The sequence below is a fragment of the Thermobia domestica genome, chromosome 8, assembly GCF_964235325.1.
Source record: "Thermobia domestica chromosome 8, izTheDome1.hap1.1, whole genome shotgun sequence".
In the NCBI taxonomy this organism is placed as follows: Eukaryota; Metazoa; Arthropoda; class Insecta; order Zygentoma; family Lepismatidae; genus Thermobia; species Thermobia domestica.
Genome location: NC_137461.1, coordinates 251,579,836 through 251,594,766, shown reverse-complemented (window position 1 = coordinate 251,594,766; position 14,931 = coordinate 251,579,836). Strand labels below are relative to the sequence as shown.

At 31.4% G+C, this 14,931-nt stretch overlaps 1 protein-coding gene across 5 annotated transcripts in view; it reads left to right on the top strand.

Moving 5' to 3' along the window:
• Positions 1-14,931, top strand: part of LOC145693538 (extracellular sulfatase SULF-1 homolog) — a 130,234-nt gene that overhangs the window by 103,960 nt on the left and 11,343 nt on the right. For all 5 annotated transcript variants that reach the window (XM_081769620.1, XM_081769619.1, XM_081769618.1 and 2 more), the window contains 4 exons: positions 1,743-2,587; positions 6,788-6,972; positions 8,529-8,660; positions 12,728-12,889. In XM_081769620.1, the coding sequence (XP_081625746.1) occupies positions 1,743-2,587; positions 6,788-6,972; positions 8,529-8,660; positions 12,728-12,889 (1,324 nt within the window). The remainder of the gene's footprint in view (positions 1-1,742; positions 2,588-6,787; positions 6,973-8,528; positions 8,661-12,727; positions 12,890-14,931) is intronic.

Here is a 14,931-nt window from a genome sequence, read left to right as displayed (position 1 = left end):
TTCAATAGCAAAGGCGATGAACATATGATCTTTAAGTCTGGAATATTTTTGAAGGTGTAGCCTGTAGCCATGCTCCAGATTATTTTCTTTGTAGAGATTTAAAACGAGCAATATCAGATGTATTTTCAGGGACCAATTCTTTATAAATTATTGCTGTAAATTTATTTTTATCCCAATTCTGTTCTAAGTCCAATACAGTGGGAGTCTCCATTATTGTATATACAATTCCATATCTCCAATCCCTTCGTCAGGTGATGAATTTCCACTTTGTAAACTGGAATGTTTAGTACGTTGGAGACAAGTCGCTTCATTCCAAAACATTACAGGAAGGCTGAAAGGCTTAAATCTGAAGCTTTTCGTATACTTAAACCTCCTAAACGAATCAGTAATTGAAAATTCTTTATGTCAACTCTTTATATAGTGTTTCCATATTGACTCTTTTAACTAATCGTTTCTCAAGACATTCTTAAAATATTGTTGTTTTACAACCAAAGGAATATGATAAGCAGCGTTCCAACTTAATATGTAACAGTTCATTTTGCTTTGTACAAGATAATGGTACACCATGCTCAGTAATTCCAAATTAATAATATGCCTGAGTTGCACACATTTGTAGATAGATTTTTTTTTTTTTTTTTAATATTTTACTAATCCGATAATTTCACACTAACAATTTCTGAGATGGGCAAATTTATTGGTAGTTTTCTTAAAATATTAGTAATATTTTAAACATATTAATTCCATTTTTGGTATATAACAACATTGTTAAATACCTGCACCATCTGCTTTATTTCTTAGTCCAATGATTTAGATAAGAAGTTATTTTTTTCTTTTTGCATTAAACGAACTAAAATTTTAGTGGTTTAATTTTACTGTTTTTTTTTTTCTTCAAATTTATTTGAATTCATTTTACATGTAATGCAAATTCATTTCAAAACAGCAAGACTTATTTAATTAAATTAAAAGGGAAGAAATCAGTAAAATCATATCACTAAATTCCTGTTTATATCAAAGAAAACAGAAAATGAAGAGAATTCAGTAAAATCATATCATTAAAATTCCTATTCATTTCAAAGAAAACAAAATAAAGAGCATCCAGTAAAATCATATCACTAGAATTGCTGTTCACATCAAAGAAAACAGAAAATGAAGAGAATTCAGTAAAATCATATCATTAAAATTCCTGTTCATTTCAAAGAAAACAGAAAATAAAGAGCATTCAGTAAAATCATATCACTAGAATTGCTGTTCACATCATAGAAAACAGAAAATGAAGAGAATTTTGTAAAGTCATATCATTAAAATTCCTGTCATTTCAAAGAAAATAGAAAGTTAAAAAAATAATCATGTCACTAAAATTTCTGTTCATTTCAAAGAAAACAGAAAATAAAAAAAAAAAATCATGTCACTAAAATTCCTGTTCATTTCAAAGATATCAGAAAATAAAACAAAATCGTGTCACTAAAATTCCTGTTCGTTTCAAAGAACACAGAAAATAACTTCCCATATAAATCAATAGGCTATAAAATAAAGGTGGCTTAGTTAGGCAACACTGTTAATAATTAACCCTAATTATTTTATGTTTTCTTCGTTAGTGGGTTTCTTATTTTTTTAGTTATTTATTTTATCGTACCTTATAATATTTTCATAATACTCATAAAACATGAAAAGTTTTACAACCAACCTGATACATGGAGATAAATAATGTAAACGCTATTAACTGTTGAATTGTTGTGTTTCAGGAAATCAGACGACATCTTCGGCTGAAGCGCCCATTGAATAACCTAGCCAACAGTGAAGAATTGGAATACGATTCGGAAACTGAAGACAATGAAAGTGAGGATGACGATGAATTTTCACTATTATTCGAGACTTCAACTGAAGATGATCAGGAAGAAGAAGAGGAGGAGGAGGAGGAGGAGGAAGTAGAAGAGGATATTGATAAGAACGACGAAGACGAGAATAGTGCAAGAGAAGATAATGAGGATTATGATGAAATTGACATTCGTCACGAGAGACAAAGAAACCAAGGAAGACACAGATTATTTAGCACTACCGAAGCTTCAACTACTCGATCACCAACAAGCCGAAGACCAAACGAAAGACGTTTCTATAAAGAAGAGGAAGACATTAGAATTGATTATGCTTCTACTACAACCAATCCGCTTGTACATACATTAACATCATCTTCATCATCGTCACCTTCCTATGAAAGTACTACCAATAATATTCCAGAGATTTCTTCTGTAATAACAACAGAAGATCCAAACAATTTCCCGATCGATCAAAACGAATCGAGTACGGCTTTGTACAATACAACAGAAGCTTCAATGCCAATACACCGAAAGACCAAAGAAGAAGTTAGTACAAAGAATCCATTGTTTACTCCGAATAGAACACGCCATCATCATCAGTTTAATCCAATTAAATACGATGGCTGGGCTGGTGGAAAACATAAGCCTGGTCGAATTGATGTCACTATATATAAACCAACGAGTAGGTTCAATCAAAACAAAACAACGAAGGTTGAGAAAAAAATTTGGGACGAAGAAGAAATCGGAGAAACCAGATGCTACTGTGGTGAAAAGTAAGTTGATACCTTGTTAATTTAAGTGAATCTGGTTAAGTTTCTCTTTTCTTTATTTATTTTTCAATTTCGTGATGTCCAATTCCAATCTTACCTTTTAATCTCATTAGCTATAATCACGGATCGTAATAACGCTTAAAACTATTATTTGCTGCAAGTAAATATATGAGAATGATATAAAATTCAAAGTTCAGTTTTGACAGAATTAAAATCGTCAAATAACGCGAATTTCTGCACGAATTTAATTTGGCTGTGTTAATTTTTTCTTTCTTTATGCGTGACATAGGTAACCGTAAATAATACACAATAATATGATTTTTTTGGTGGAGTATGAAGTTACAAGATTGATGCTATTTGGCATCATAATGCTACACTAGTGAAAAAGTTCGGTAACAGTCTTAGCAGAAATCATGTGATGTGTAAGATTATCAAAGATTTTTTTTTTTTTTTTTAATTTGGTAAGAACAAAAAATGGATTTGTAACCCATTCTACATATAACAAATATGCAATTTTTGTTCTTCTCTATGTGCTTACTGATGCTCTCGGTCAGACCTCTGCCACTAGATGGAAACAATGTGATACAAAACGTCCTGCACTAAGAGCCTGACATACTAAAATAATACAGAATTTACCGTTTTTCTTTTGCTTGTTTTTCGTAAGTGAAAGGAGGTGATAAAATGCAACTTACCACAATCATAGATAATTTTATTTTACAACAGGAAATATGAACTTGAAAAATTTTCAGTATTGCCATCCATAGAAATTACAGTGTTGCCAGAATAACATTTTCCCAAAAATCTAAGTTAAGGCAGCAACTGGAGGAACGAATTTAACTGCATTTGATTACGTATCATGTTGTTTTGGTATCCTGTTGTGAACTACTTTTTAAATAATAGTTGTCTTTAGTTTGTAATACAACAAAATAGATTTAACATACAGTTATTAAAATTAAATAATAATGTTATTTAAAAAGTAGTTCACAGAACACCTAAACAACATGATACATAATCAAATGTAGTTGAGTTCGTTCCTCTAGTCGCTGCCTTAACTTAGATTTTGGGGAAAATTATTCTGAAACACTATAATTTCTACAAATAGCAACACTAAAAATTCTTCAGGTTCATATTTTCTGTTGTAGAATAATATTATCTATGATTGTGGTAAGTTGCATTTCATTATCTTCTTTCACATATGAAAAACAAGCAAAAGAAAAATGGTAAATTTTGTATTATTTTTAGTATGTCAGGTTCTTAATGCCGTATAGCATCAACGTGCACCATTCGCTAATATACACATTTTAAGAGTATTGTAATTGTTCTATCGTTAATAGTTCACTAGGATGCCAATTGGCATCAAATTGCAATGTAGGGCTAGTACCCGATATTTACAGTTTTTTGCTATTTTTGCAACAACTTACTGGAATACTACGAAAAATATCGCGAAATTCGAACATTTGTTATGTTCCATAATTTTTAAAGATATTTATGAACTACAGTTCTCTATATTAAGAAAATTCTAAACGATCTTGGTTGTAATTGTAAGTTGTAACCAAGAGCGTACACGGTTTGAAATAGTAAAGAAGTAAGCAGACTGTGCGCGTTCAATATTCTATTTAGCTTAAAAAAGAAACGGAAAATTTAAGGGAAAGAAGTCCGACTTCTTTAAAACAAAATTACATCGAGAATTCTAGATCCTTAATAATGCGCGAAGTTGAAGGTCAAGAAATAATTCGGTGTTGAACGAGGTTTAGAGGTCCTCAGGTGGTGTGATTGAAGGTAGTCGAATTAAATAAATACGTAGCTTTTTTTCTTTCTTATCGGGTCTACTCCTAAAAATCTTTCAAAGATGGAACATATGTGATTATCTATGCTGGCAACCGTAGATAAAGAAAACTCATGATACTCAGGTGTCTTAAAAAAAATACTAAGTTAATGAATAATTGAACCAAGTTCGATCACTTAAATTGAAAAATGAAATGAAATCTTTGAGTTTTACATCCCCCGGTTATGCCGGTGAGGCTACAGGAGACGGTGAAGATAAGAAATGAATGAAATGGTGGAATGAAGAAAGTGGGAGGAAACGGGAGAAGCCCGAGAAAACCCATGAGCACGGTGTTTGTCCACCACAAAGTCCACACAGAACTGGGATCGAACCAGGGACCTTAAGCACAGAAGGTGAACGCTCTGCCACTGAGCCACCACGCTCCCCATCCACTTAAATTGAGTATGCTGTTCTGTGTGCAAGCCAATTTAAATGAATAGGGTAATAAATATTCAAATTAGGGATGGCCAAAATATTCCGGATTCCGGAAAGTTTATTTTCCGGAATCGGAAATTTCATTTTCCGGAATTTTTCCAAAATCCGGATTGTTTAATTCCGGAATTTTTCCGAAATCCGAAATTTTTCCGATTTTACTTTACGGATTCCAAAAAGTAAAAATTCCGGGATTGGCCACCCCTAATTCAAATGTGAATTATATATATGAAGAGAGCAAAGATTGTTCACCTGTATGGCACATCTTGATATTATTTTTTACAATATTTCGCAAACCTCGTCGTTTTCTTATACATGTAGTCCAAATCTCTGAATTACTTTTTGAACCTCTTAATCCATGAATCTTCTCTTGCGTTCGGTAAAATGTATAGCTTCAGCATTTTAGGGTGAAATTTTGTACATTTGTGTATCTTTTCTCCTCCTCTTCAAATTAATGACTATACACTGAATAATTTCTCATGGATATGAAGCGTCGGTCATCTTCCTATTTTGAAACAAAAGTGTTTCCATATCCATTATCAGCCATCGAGTATAAGTACTAAACAATTCAGAAAGTAATCCGGAGATTTGGACTATCGGTACATGCATAAGGAAACAGTGTGGTCTGCGGAATATCATAGAAAAATAATACCAAGACGCACCACACAGGTAAACAATATTTTCCTGTGCCTGTAATTTCATGTAGGTTAAGGCTTTAAAGTGCATACTTTGATGTGTTGATTATTTCCTTCATTTTCCACTGTCTTTTGCCGGTTTGCGATTATTGAAAAGTTCAAAAACCACTGCTCTAAGCTGTAACAATAAGATATTTTTATAATTTACTGTTTCATTTTAAAATTTTATATTATAACTGTTCCTTTTTAAAAATAATCGCTATTATTATTAATTTTCTCTTTTCTTCTTCTCATCCCCAAATATCAGGTAAATTTGAAGTTTCTTCTCAATTCTATGTTCTATAATGTAATTTTTCCTATCCGTGAATTTTTATTCTTCAATTCTTTCTAATAACCTATCCCATAATTCATAAATTTGAAGTCCATTTGTCCAATTCATTAACATTTCTCCTTTTTTCTCTTTAATCCTTCTCGCTTCTTTCCATTCTCTTATTAATGTTGTATTTTCTTTTTCTAAACGTTGTGCCCCTTCCTAATCTATATCATGTTCTGTTTCTTTTACATGTTTATATATATTGCGTTATTCTCTCTTTCAACTCTTACGTCATCCGTATGTTGTTTTACTCTTTGTTCCCTGTTTCCCCAATATATATATATATATATATATATATATATATATATATATATATCATATCATATCATTTTATGTGTTACTTTCCTATACCTCTACTTCGATTTCTTTCTTCTAACCCAGCGTCTCAACTGTGGTTTTTGAAGTCTCCGCTTGTAGTCCTCCTAGATTCAACATAGGTTTAAAATAAAAATAAAATGAAATTCAAGTGAATTGCCTATTACACGCTATAGTTGAGAATTTCAAACAGATGTAGATTCTACAAGTTAATAAGGTGAAAATTATACAAATACAAATAGCTTATTATTATAAATATTCTTAATAGTATGCAATTAATAAAAAAAAATATATGTTCATCTACTAATACCAATATAAAATTTAGGAAGTTTTCACGAATACTATTTTTTTTAAAATTCACTCATAAGTATTCTAGTATATATCAAAACAAGCCAAAAAGAAAGTGAAATGTACCTTCTAAGGGGACAAGAATATGATGACGTCGTTGAATATTCTGTCTAATAGAAGTGAGACATGAGTAAGCACGTCTTGTAGAGAGTTTGAGAAACCTTGTTGTAACCTATATTAATTCAATAAGTAAAATAAAAGAGGACAGGTACATTATTATTGCCTCTATTCTACATAAAGATTAAACTGCATTTCTTTTTCTTTTTTTCCCGTAGATTAAGAAATAAGCTACAGAAGGAAGCTGAGAAAGAAGCTAGAAGAAAATTAAAAGAAGAAAGACTAAGGAAAAAGGAAAGAAAATTGAGAAGAAAAGCCAAATATGGTGACATGTGCACTTCGGAAAAAATGAATTGCTTTAACCATGATAACGATCACTGGAGAACACCACCATATTGGAAAGGTATCACATATTGAGGTTGTGAATACTTTTCATTGGTATTTAAAATATATATATACTGAATTTTTGTGTAATGTAGAAATTTAAGAAGCACAAAATTAATGTAAGTTCAAGAGAAAAAAATTAAATCTATATATATGACATGACGAAATAAATTAAGCATCAATATATATTAAATTTATCATCTCACACGGACATAACGATGTATATAAATAGAGCACATTGTTACCAGACTTTTAAACGCAGATAATCACACAAAAATCTAAGATTCTTCATATTTTCCATGAAACTTTCATACATTAATACATATAATAAACTAAAGCTGCATTTGATTATTAATTCTCTAAAATGCATAAATAATGTTTTTAATTATACGTCTATTGTATTTCTTCTTGAACTTGTTTTGTGAATATCAGTGGTAGGGCGTCCAAATCTGGTGCTTGGGGATTCTGGTTCGATCCCAGCTCGCGTCAAGTGTACTTTGTGGTGGACAAACACCGTGTGCGTGAGTTTTCTCGGGGTTCTCCCGTTTCCTCCCATTTTCTTCATTCCACCATTTCATTCATTATTACCGTCTCCTTTAGCCTAGCCGGCATAACCGTGGGACGTAAAACTCGAAGATTCCATTTCATTTCATTGTTTTATGAATTATGTTAGAAATAAGAATAGTCTATATTAAGTTTTTCTCCTTCTTATGAGCAACATTGAAATATTAATATAATTAGAAACAACGGATGAAATATTTTCTCTTTACTAAGTAGACATAATTCCGCCAATTAACACTGGTCATACAAGACACACAGTACAAAATAAAAATAGAATAATGTTAGAAGTTATGCTCTTCTGAAAGAGAATTCAATCATTTATCTGTTATTTTCAGTTAAATTATTTGAGTTCAACCTTTCCTTTTCATCTTCATTCATTCTTTAGGAATCTCGTTTTCTATCGTCTTTTTCATTAATATTAGCTATCATGAAAGCACATTGGGGAGTCGAATGTGAGGGTGCTTCGGTTCTCGAGCACCTCTCAGATGTTTTCGGAGGTCCTCAGCACCGACACAGAAAAGAAAGAAGAAAATTCAATTTGTTGCATTATTATTATTATTATTATTATTATTATTATTATTATTATTATTATTATTATTATTATTATTATTATTATTATTATTATTATTATTATTATTATTATACAGATATATGTGTCAATATTTTATTGTGTTCATCTGACTTCATTTGCTTTCTTTACCTTTAAAATTTGTAAAGCCAAAGGTTAGCGTTCAGTATAGCGTGAAAAGAATTAAGACAAAAACCCTAGAGCTTTCCTTTTATGCCACTATACGCTCATTCAAGAGTATTTTTCAATTCGAAAAAGAAAAGAATTTACAAACAAACAAACAATAAAAAACTCTATTTTCATTCTAAAAATGCCTAAAATTGTATTTTTAGAAAGGTCAGTGTTTCAGAGTGAGAGTTATATCAGTATATTGAGTTTTATCAGTAATTTTACTTTTTTGAACAAATTTTATGTCTTAGTATTAATTTGGTTTTATCTTGTTTCAGATGGTCCTTTCTGTTTCTGCATGAATGCCAATAATAATACTTATTGGTGTCTTCGTACGATAAATGCCACTCACAACTTTCTGTATTGTGAATTTGTTACAGGCCTTGTCACTTATTATAACTTAAGAGTAGGTAGGTATATTTGGTCATTTTTCCTCCAGCATACATATGTATTTTGAACATTATATATATGATTTAGGCCATAATTTAACTGAATATTAGTAGCATTCGATAGGATTATTCAAACATTAAAAACAAATTTCAAAATAAATAATAATAATAAAAAAGTGGACAATCATAAAGAACCTTCAGGAAAATATTTTAGTCAAGAATTAGAGCAAATCAATTACTCCAAAATTAAAGCATCTCATAATAATATCTTTTGTTACTTTTTCCCAATATATGTAGGCAAATATTAGTATTAGATGTTTGTTATACATAACGGTCAAAATATGGGCGTATTAACAACAAAAAAAAAAAAAAAAAAAAAAAAAGCTTTCTAAGTCAGTTATTTATAAGCGTTTGTTATGTAGAAATATGATGAAAACTCAGCGCTATTTCAAGTATTTTACGGACCTTTATTTAAAGAACTTAATATATTATATTTAGGTAAGAAATAAACATGCTAATTATTCCATATTTTCATCCGGAATTGGTTCTAATACTTCACAATGTAACATGACCCTTTATGTAAGGAAAGAAGAAATAAAATGAATGAACAGTACCTCAAAGATAAAGTTACACAACATCGCATAATGTTAGTAATAATAATGAAAATTATCAGGAAGAAGAAAATTGTTCAAATTTATTACAGTAACAAATGTTCAAGACTTGATGGACCTGTGGTTTTATTTCTGGGGATGGTCATGTGTTTGGGATGTCACGTTGAGATCTAAATCCAAGCCTCTGTGTTGAAAAGGGGTGTTAAACTCCATATTAATCAATCCAGCTGTTCAAGATCGATCACGAAGTGGGCCTTGTGATTGATACCGTTTATATCGTCGTTTGCTGTGTATTTTACTATTTCTCTTTCTTCTCGTCGGTAAACTCTGTAAGTGTTTTACTAAATATCTATAGTTGACATAAACTTCTACTATCTAAATTTAACTGTGTCTTCTTTATTTATTTTTTTCTGTCTGTGCGTATGTGTTGTGTGTTTTAATTATTATAAGTCTCCTTACCCTGTATTCAAACATAAGTTTTATGCAATACTTTTCACATTCTTTATATCGTACGGATTTTGTTCGAAACGTTTTGGAAGGCCTAAGGCTGGATTCTCTCTGTTTCGCATCTCTGATATCATTTTCCAACCTACCAGTTGTATTTCTTGTAGTGTTTCCAATGTAAATGTACCGCAGCTCAAACAATCTGATACACCTTACTATACTATAAGTATTAGATTTTGCAATTTTGCTAAATGCATTTCTGTATTTTATCTCGAATTGCGAGCTATGTAAATATCAATTGAGGGACTAAAGCACAAGGAGTAAAACACAACTAAAGTTAATATTTAAAACATCTCTACGTTCGATAAACATAAATAAATGTTCTTAATGAAAGATAGATTAAAACTAAATTAGGAAACTCTTTCATAATGTAAAGTTATTGATGGCTTTTGTGTAATGTTTGTTCAATACAAGATTTTTTAACTCACATTTCGTTTGCTCCAAATCTCTAATATATATATATATATATATATATATATATATATATATATATATATATATATATATATATATATATATATATATTTTTTAAATATAAAAATCTTATTAGTTTTGTGGAAATTGGGAATACTTATTAGAATTTTGTACTTATCCTTGAAAATATAGAGAAGAATTTAACTCTCTACAAATCTGAGAGATTACGCAGCATAATGATGCTATGAAGTTATTTATATTTGCAATAAAGCTTACATTCGAAGTACGAAAAGAAACATAAGTATTGGTTGTAAAAGCATGTTAGAGATTTTTTTAAAGAAAGGGGGGGAATCTACCCTGAAGCCTTTCAAAGAATGTCAGAGAAAATCCTTATGATATAAAAGGATGTAGAAGTGTTTCATAAAGCGGATATATAATTCAGAAAGACGCATTATTGGGTCCTGCTCACACAGTAAAGTTAGTAGAAACTTCAAAATCAAAGAAAAAAATTATCTAACAAATCAGTTACGGAGATTTTGTCGACGAAAAAAGTCCACTCATGGTGTACGCGTAGATGGTGACAATTAGAAAATACATGTCATGGTTAGATCTTGAACAGTTGGAGATATGCTATTGCAAATAGTCTTGAACAATTTGTTCCGTTGTATCTTTCTGTTATTTTGTCTAATCTTCTTCCCTCATAAAACGGATAGCGTTACGAATTGAAATATCAGCACAATTTTGTGTGAACATATGAAGTGGTAAGTAAATTTATTTCGTGTTTATTAGGAAACTCCAGAGCAATTTTGTCATATTTTATGTTTACCTGTATTTGTTAATACCTGCAATACAAAGTATTGCACACTCGGCGAAAAAGTGTAAAAGCTTTTCAGGCCAGCCATCCTGATTGCGGTTTTCCTGGGTTTTCCTCATTCACACCAGGAAAATGTTGGGATGATACCTAACATATAGGTTCCAGGCCGCTTCCTTTCGTCCCTTTCCTCGGATAGTGTGATCGCCGAGGGACGTCATCCCATTTACGGGACGGGCTAACATGGTCAAAGATGCCACAAGTCCAGAAATCTAAATCCTAATCCTAATCCTAAATTATTGCAAATGATTCTAAACATTAGATTTGAAAATTTCATACACTGTGAATTGTTGCAAATACAGTAACTTACAATGACATTGAGTGGAGGTTTTATAGTATATTTCGAAATTAAGAAAGTGCCTAATAAAAATAATAAAAAAATGTTTGAAGGAAAAAAACGTTTATCAGAATCGAACTTGTATCTTCTGTACAAAAAATAAAAAATAAAATAAAGTAAATAAATAAAATGACCATATTTTAATCCAGAAGGGACCTCATGGGTCAAGTTATTTTTGGGAAATAACTTATTGTACGAAGTAAATAAATATGTACGAACAAAATATGCGTAAAATACCACATAAATATAGAGAAAACTAAAAACTTTCTGTGATATGTGCTAATTTCTATGTTTGTTTAATTAATTTCTCCGGCCTTTTTAATGTGTGCGATTATGTAGTAATGTTGAATAACAAATTACGACTGAGAATTTTCTCCCCATAAATCTTGTAATTCTATTCCTAAATCTGAATTCTGTCTTAAGAATATACATGTAAAGTCTAGTTCAGAACAGAAACACGACTACCCTGATCTCTCTTCTTCCATATTCTCGCAATCTACTTACAAATTTTAATACTGTAACCGCAGGCTTTCTGAACCTGTTTCACATCACAAACCCTCGTTTATCACATCCGCTTGCGAGCGACCTTCATAAATAATTTCCGATTTGTAATAATCTTTTTGATCATTGCAGCTTCTCGCTTGTGAAACCGCAGGCTTTCTGAACCTGTTTCATATCACAAGCCCTCGTTTATCACATCCGCTTGCGAGCGACCTTCATAAACAATTTCCAATTTGTAATAATCTTTTTGATCATTGCAGCTTCTCGCTCATGAAACCTAGGGAAATCATACCAGGCTGAGGTTTCACATTAATCTTCATATTTAATTGTATCTCAATATGCAGTTTATGTTGTATTTGTACTTTAATTGTATTTCAATCTGCAGTTTTTCTCCAGTTTCATTTCCTTTTTATTCCAAGTGTTTTTTTTTTTAAACGATTCTTACTTTGTTTAAAATTTTGTATAATATTCTTTGTTATATTTAATAATAAGTATAGGAATAAAATATGTCTTTCAAAATAAGAAACTCATAATAATCTTTAAAATGTATCTTTCCACTGCTAGATCCTAATTACATTTACCTTTTTCACCTTCCTTCGTGACCCCCAAGTTGAGAAATCTCGCTTTAGCGTAAAAGATTTTTTTTTTTTTTTTTTTTTAACGAAACGGTGTTAAAATCATCTTATTCTTTTGGAAGTTACGTAAAACAGAAGTTATTAGAGGAAACTATTGAGCGTTTGTATCTGTCAATTCTGTATTGCATTACACTGTTCCAATTTAGTATAAATGACATAGTTTTGAACTTACTATTCTTAAGGATGGTGAATAAATAAATAAATAAATTTTACAGATCCGTTTCAGTTGAGGAATTTGGAGAACCTTTTAACAGATAATGAGAGAGCTTATATGCATGAACAATTAAATCAACTGAAGTCCTGTCGAGGAACGAAGGAGTGTACGGTTGGTGGTACAGTCACCCCGCCAACTAGATACAAACGGAAGAAACATCGAAGTAAGTAGAAAATAATTGTGAGGTGATCATATGTACAGTTTTTTTTTTTTTTTTTTTTTTCATTAGGTTATAAACGATATGAATATACGAGGGACGTTTGCTCGGAAACTTTAGTTCTGGTGAATGAATCATGATTCAGTCTTTTCTCTACATAATTTCCACTCAGAGTAACACACTTGTCCCATCGATGTACTAATTGGCAGACTGGTGTAGAAGTTCTGTGTCTGGCTGTGTAAAGGGTGGAAACGTTGTTGTGGGAAAATCGCACTTCTTTCATCAGCATTCTGCGATGTTCCTTCGTGATTGCATCCCTTAACTTCGTCTCGGAAATATAGCTCAGTGATGGTTTGTCCTTTACGGAGTACTCCTGCAGAATCACAGCGAGGCAACTCCAGAAGACTTTCTCTCGCGCGACCTTGACCTTTTGTGAATTAGTATTCCGTGATGTTTCCACTCTTTATTCTGTCTTTGTCTCGTAGTCATAATGGTACACCCACCCACCAGTCATCCATAGTGATCAGTCTTTGGAAAAAAGCCCTGATCAGCACTGTGTAACTGGAGCATGCGACATTTTAGGATGGCGTCAGTAAATTCGAAACTCAGTGGACAGTAACCTAAGTTATGTGTATTCATTGTAGTCATTGTGTATTATGTTAAATACTGACCCTTGACTAATGTTCATTTCCCTTATTAGGGTGCAGTGATAAGATGACGATCTGCAAGCACTAGAGACTCGCTTTTTTCCCGACATTCATCGCGATTCAACCTTCGATTAATCTATCTAATATTGTATTAATATCTACTTGCTGTTTACCATTGTAAGGTGGTGATTTAGAATCTAACGTGGGACCCGAAATAATTAAAAGCTCCCCACCAATCCAACGCATGTTTTCTTTCGCTGAAAATACTATGTTAACTAGCCACGAAGAAGCTCAAGGTTTTCAAAGTAAGTTTTCCTTGGAGGAAGGGTCAATTTACAGGAGATCCAAAAGAAGACATGACTGTTCTATGAGTTCAATATGGTTTATAAGAGGAAAATAGGACAATGAAAATCAATGTTCCTTCTTGTTCAGAAAGGGAGATAAAACATATTGTAATGTTCCTCTTGTTGCGGAGGCACCCTCTCATGTGTAAAAAGAGAAAGTTTAGTTTCTTTCTTTCTTATGTATTTTCCCATTTTGTCTGGTGACTTCAGTTTAAACAAATTCTTTGTAACATCGACCGGAGTATATTAGTATTTCTACGAAAGAAGTTGATAACTAGTTTAAAACCATCAATTCAATTATGTATAACTACTTTTTGTTCTGTATGCGTATGGTGGAAATGGCGTAAAAAGATTGGTGTTTAAATTTTCAAACCTTATTTTATATCTGATGCAATGATAGTTATTGCTTTAGCTTGCGTTTTTTTAATTATTTTTCTTTATAATTTAATTACATGAATTCAAGTTTTAATTTAAACACAGCCACTTTCTCGTAATATGCTCTGAATATTCTATCTTAATAAGATAAGTTTATTTGAACAGGAAAAACAAAGTTGTTACTTTCTTCTAAAGCATACTAACGTCCTTAATAATAAAATGTTAAGTTTGACGAAGGTGGTAGTAACACGACGCTTACTTGCTTTCACTTCTTCCCAGAGGTGCAGAGGTATAACACTGACGACAGAAACGTAAATTGTCACAAAAACGTAGTGTGTTGTAGGTTTGCATTCTTAGAAAAATTATGCTACCCTGTAAGCTAGATTAAAATAAACATACATTTAGAGCTTGCTTCTACTCGAGAAGTAATTTAAATATTCATTATATTTCTGTACTCGTAAAGGAATAAGAAACTAACAATAGAACTTTCAAAGGTAAAGCTAAATGTTCATATATTGTTCATATTAGTATAATTTATGTTTGTTTGTGTTTTGTTAATCTCCATTACTGTCTTGTCTTTGAACTTTTATCTAACAGATTCATGAAACAAAAGGTAAGTAAAATCTTACCGGAAATCATAAAACTCCATAGCAATGTAATGGTCAGTTCTCAGAAAATGTTT